The 6,000-nt window shown below is 37.8% G+C and overlaps 1 protein-coding gene across 1 annotated transcript in view; it reads right to left on the bottom strand.

Moving 5' to 3' along the window:
* Positions 1 to 1,268: 1,268 nt before the first annotated feature.
* Positions 1,269 to 6,000, bottom strand: part of LOC137149239 (receptor-type tyrosine-protein phosphatase N2-like) — a 336,692-nt gene continuing 331,960 nt past the window's right edge. Inside the window, exon 5 of the mRNA XM_067542701.1 lies at positions 1,269 to 1,570. Coding sequence (XP_067398802.1) covers positions 1,378 to 1,570 — 193 coding nt within the window. The 3' untranslated portion in view covers positions 1,269 to 1,377. The remainder of the gene's footprint in view (positions 1,571 to 6,000) is intronic.

Raw genomic sequence — 6,000 nt, 5'->3', positions numbered from 1 at the left:
CTCCACTGATATCAGGGAAAGGAAGGGGTGGGGGAAGGCAACTGGGGGGTGGGGTTAAGTGAATTAGAGATTGTTGTAATAAGCCACAAATCCACTGTCTCTATGCAGTCCATAATTTTTAATATCTAGCAAAGTTATGAAGTATGACAAGCTCCCAGGCTTGTCTTTTGAATGTGTAGTGCAGGTTTCCTTTGAAGATGAGAACAAAGATGTTGGATATAGAGTCATTCGCTTTGTGAAAAGTATTCACCCACAGGTGATATGGTGTTTTTGTCTTTTATCATTTGTTCATTGTGTAAATTCATTCGAGAGCATAGTGATTGTTTAGTTACACCCATCTTGTTACTGGGGCATTTAGTGCAGTGGGTGAGGTACACCACATGTTGTGATGGACCCATGAATCTTGAAAGGTGCATTGTGGGGGTTGTCGGTCATCATAGCAGTGGAGCTGTATCTACAGATTTTGCATTTGTTGTTGTAGCAGGCTCTGGTGCCACTTTGAGCTGGTGTGTCCTAGTTTGTGGGGAGCTTGCAACTGATGAGCTTGGCAAGTTTGGGGGGTTGTTTGAAGGCCAGAAGAGGGGATTCAGGAAATATTTCTTTCTGAATGTGGTCCCCATCAAGTATGGGTAGTAACTGTTTAATGATACCCCATATGGGTTCCAGTTTGGGGTGGTAGGAACATAAATTCATAACCTCACCCATCTTGTCTCTCCAGAACATTTCGGACATATGACAGTTAAATAAAAAGTCAACTACAACATGTACCACTGTTGGAAGTCACCAGATGATGTAACTGCAGATGGTCTTGCTAGTTCTATGTATATGAGTCATTAGATATTTGGGGGAGGGGAGGAGTTTGTCAGCTATGGCAATTTGGTTGAGACACCGAGCATATCACCAATAAAGTCTATTTTTCATGCCTGACTCTTTAATTCATAAGAGTCTTTCTTAGGTGCACGTGGTGCCTCCAGGTTGCATTCATGCAGACAGCCAACATATTAAGACTTTACATGGCGCCAAAACATTACCCACGAGGCCAAGAATATCTGCCTGTTTTTGCAAAATACCATATTGTATTGCATGAACTTTTCAGAGACAGAGTTTTTTTTAAATTGGGTATGCCTCTTGACTGTGGGCAAATACATCAGCCTTTATGTGTCTACTGAGAGTTTATTAAATTAGATTTCAGTTGAGGTATATTAATATGCAGGAAGCAGACCCTGCAACAATACAGCACATAAGAGGTAGGTTCTTAATCAGCTCAACTTTTTTGGTGGCTGCTTTTATTCAGTTTCCTATGTGTCTTAAATCAAGCAACAAAGGCCAGTAGCAGTGTGTAAAGGGAAAGGGCAGAGGAGAAGGAAGGAATTAAAATTAAATGTAGAAAGCATCTAAAGGTACAACCTTAACAGAAGCTTTGTCATTCTTCATCCTTGGATATAAATTTGGAGCTGCAGACTGGGAGAGAATACCTAGATATGCAAGATATTGCTGAAGAGACTTTGTCAAGTCCACATGCTTTTCCAGTTCATAATTCCTTTCATTATCAGCACTCCGCTTTGAAGACCTGCACATCAAAACCAAGGAAAAGAATGTTACCAGCATAAATGATATACACTGAACTCAGCAAAAAAAGAAAAAAAAAGTCACTACATTTCATATTTGAAGTTATAGGAGTCAGCTCTTTGTGAATGTTCTTAGCAAAAAATATCAAAAAGTTTTAACATGAGACTAGAAAATGTGGGAAATTTCTCTATTTCAGCAAAAAGAAAACATAAATTGACTGGTAAGGTAATAAAATAATGGTAATAATTAATGATCTAACCGTAAATCAACTACAAAGCTTGAGTCAGGACAAAGTTTCGTCAAAAGGGGGAAAAATTGTAAATACAAAAGAGCCAACATTACAGTGCACCCTAAAGAGAAACACAGCTGTGCTTACGACAAAATTTCAAAGAAGTTATTTTACAACTGGAATCCATTTCATTTCAACCCCACTGGTGGGTCCCACACCTAACTTGCAGAAGCCCCAGATGCCATGGGCAAAGGACACTGACACCCTGTGACTAACCAACCAGCAGGATTTAAATGAGGTTATGAGATGAAACAAGACTTTTTTTTTATCTGCCCCTGTAATCAGGATTCTTATGTGATATATAGACTACCTATTTTTATAAGTTATATTTATCTTGGCTCCAAACTCAGATTGAGCCAGTATGCTGTGCTAGGGTATATCTGTACCTCTTTGAAGGTATTCTCGTGTTCTTCACATTCTCGCTCCCTCCCCACCCCCTTTTTTTTTTTTTTTTAAAGTCTCCAACTCCTATAGCTGCAAAAAAAAAAAAAAAAAAAGCGTAAACCCTCAAAAGTGATCAAGTGTAGCTGCTCCAGAAGTTTTCTGTGAGTCTTCAGAGAGTCTGGAATAACAGCTCTGAGGTCTGAAAATCTCCACTCATCTATCTCATTGAGATGTTAACTTGAGTGCCTAACGATGATCATTTAAATGTCAAGATTGTTAACTATTTTATTCCTCATATAAGGAAAGAGAGGGAGGTTCTCAGATCTGCATTTCTGTGAGGGATATCTAATTTTGATTTTAACAAGTTGCATTTGGAAGATTCCACCACTCCCCCCCCCAGCCCCAATCAAGGAGTCAAGTCAAAGGAGCCCAGTGGCATTCAGGCTGTACGCATGATTTGAATTTGAACTTGAACATCTGCAGTCTCCTCTGTGAGCAGTATCTCAGGGCAGGTCTACACTTAAAATGCTACAGTGGCACAGCTGCACTTCAGTTCAGTTCACTTCAGTCACTGTAGCAACAGGAGGGTTTATCTTGTAGCTGTAGTAATCCATGTCCTGAGAGGTGGTAAAAGCTGTTTTATTTGAACAGTCCAAGAGGGAAAACTGAGGCAGGCTGCCTGTAGTGTGATCCAGTGGTATGAGGGGCCGCACAGGAGGCAGCTGTCACTACTGGTGTCCAATGAGATATGGTGATTCTGGGGTAATCAGGCTATTGCTGCACAGAGAACTATGGGGGCATTCCCGTAATTTACTGTAGTTCTTGCTAGTTTCACATGCTACTTGCATTCCTGCATAAACATTCTGGTACACCAAAATACCCTTCTCTTGTTCCAGAACTCTACATTGTGCCTTGTCAGACAGGTTGGATGTCCAGGTCAGATTATCTGAATTAGACTGCACGTGGGCATACACGCACGCACGCACACACCATTCCTCCTTATCTTAAAGCCAGTCTAAAATTTCGGCCAGTTTTGAATCAAGTCACTACCACTTCTGCTTCAGTGAGGACCAACTAATCCGAAGAGATAGAAGGCATCACAATGATCCATGCCAAATGTTCATCTCATCTCTCAATTAATCACCAAAGTCACTCTTCTCCTTTCTCCATTTACTTTAAGAAGAAAGGGAATGAAAACCGAAATGCAAGACCAAATTCTGCCCACTGATGTCACTGGGAACTGTACACAAATATCTGAAAACAGAATTTAGATTAGCCCTTTCAAATTCCTGCTTGTAACTGCTGCATTAAGACTCACTCTGATGATGAAAACAGATTTCTCTTTTTCTTAAGGAGATGGGAATTGTTTCACATTGTGTTAAATTCAGCACTAATTGTACTCTTTGGCAATTTTTAAATTTATCTTTTCATATAAATGAACAATTAAAAAGAAAAACAAAATATATTGCATTTTTGTTCAATGGGGACTTTTAAAAAAACTACAATCTTTCAAATAAGTCTGGGGGCTTTAAAAACTTTGCAGTTCACCTTAATATCCTTATTGTTAACTGTGTTAACAGAGAAAGTAAAATGTATTAAAAGAGCCAGTTATTAGCACATCTCTTTTAAATCTGAAAAAAGATATTCTGGAAACGAGATCTCAGATAAAGGCAGTTTGTGATTACAAGGAATAAATGCCAGTTGAGTGTCTGTTGTGCATTTTTTGATGTATTTCATTTTCTTTTAAAACAAGTAAATTAAAGGCAAAGAACTACAGTATATAAACCATGAAATTAACATTGACACAATAATACAAATTATATGTGCACAAGGGTAAGAATTTACTGTCTCTAGAACAATCAACTTTAAATTTTATGACTTCTTTGCTCTTTAATAAATTAATAGTTATTGTGATTGGTAAGTTGAAGCCTTTCTCCCTTTTTGAATGCGAAAGGAAACTTAGCACCAACTTAGTGTAACATTATTTATAAAGCCATCATTATTTTATAAACTGAAGTTTGTAGGAGACTTTTGTGGTTTTACCTAATTGCACCAATGAGCATATTTAACATTTATTCCTTCTGCAGCTAATGAATTTTTTTCTTTATCTAGAGTGCTTTTTCTCAGATTTAATAGGAATCCATGAAATACCATGTACACTACAGTTAACTTCCAAAGAAAGAATTTTTATCTTGAAACCAAGTTTCAAGCACCCAGTTTCAGTTATTTTCTTGCAGATGAAATTCCATGTCTCATTTCCATCAGATTTCAGATACATTAATGTAACCTAAGTCACCTTTCTAGTGCCAGAAAGCCTTGCTAACAACAAATCCAGGAGGTTGAATATGACTTATTGATATGACTTTACATTGTCTTATTACGCATGTTATCCATTCTAAAACTTTCTCTTATACCGTAATATTACTTTGATAATTAGATATATACAGTAAGGGGATTGTATCACTATTTAATTGGTGTATGACAATAGTGTTCAGCACTTCTGCTTGAAAGAGTGGCCATAGAGTTAAAAATAAATAAAAGAAGCAGGAGAAATGAGATCACTGCAGAGAAAAAGATACTGTTCATTAGTTAATATATTTTAATGTATGTATTGAAAATAGACAACCTGAACATCAATGAACACTTTAAACTGTTGCCACACAGGGCCGTATTCTCAAGGGCTCAGCATGTTGGGTGCTGAGAGGTTCATGGACTGTCATTTTGTTCTGTGTTTGTACAGCACCCAACACAATGGGGTCTTGGTCCATGATGAGGGCTCCTAGGTGCTGTGATCATACAAACAATAAACAATAATATATCTGAAAATCCAACCATGAACGTCACATCAGTAACTGATTAGTGCTTAGCACCTTTTAAAAATCTGACCCTTATTTAGGAGGTTAGGTAAGAATCGGGCCATTTTGAAAATGCATTTCTAATTATAAGGCTGAGCATGTAAAACCTGGCTCTCTTGAAAATCTGGCCTATGCTGTGTTACTCATATAAGAGTTTGTGAGATCAGGACATCAATACTTGTTTCAAATGAGAACCAACATTCCTCCTTAATAATTTAAAATGATTACTGACATTACAATGCATGTTAATCCACCGAGAAACGATAGCTAGTTAATATAAGTAGGGAAAGCAATTTTATTTAACATGTACAGGGATGTGTCTTCAGCCCTCTTTTAGTTCTTTTTGTTCAGCATCCTATTCAGAACATGCTTATATGCTAATGTGTTAAGTTAAATTTCTACGTTATTGGACCACTGAGGTGCACTGTCACTATGATTTTAAAAACTGCTATTTTTAATGTAATTTGAAACTAATTCAACTCAAACTTCTACAGAGTTTCTCTCTCTCTCTCTCACACACACACACACACACACACACACACACACACACACACACCCCAGTTTATTTTCATAAGCTCACTCCAGAAGAAAGTTCTCCTATGGGCAAGTTATTTTATATCTCTCCATTATGAAGTTTTTTTATTACTCCCTCTTATGCAGCTGATACTGGGTACAATTAGAGACCAGATACTGGACAAGATGGGCCACTGGTCTGGTCTGGCTAATCAAATTTCTTTCGGACATCAGTGCAATCAGTGGAGAAGATGAGGGATATATGTTTGCCACCAACATTTTCCTATCCTATTAGTAGTATTCAGATTGAGGGTGTCTGCAGTGTTCACTCAGTCTCACCCCTGTTCCTTACCAACTTTTTAAAATCCTGTTGCACCACTAGTTTCTGCT

The sequence above is a fragment of the Emydura macquarii genome, unplaced genomic scaffold (genome assembly GCF_026122565.2).
Source record: "Emydura macquarii macquarii isolate MOO-44397 ecotype Brisbane River unplaced genomic scaffold, CSIRO-AGI_Emac_v2 contig_719, whole genome shotgun sequence".
NCBI classification, from domain to species: Eukaryota; Metazoa; Chordata; order Testudines; family Chelidae; genus Emydura; species Emydura macquarii.
This window is presented reverse-complemented; position numbering and strand designations above follow the sequence as displayed.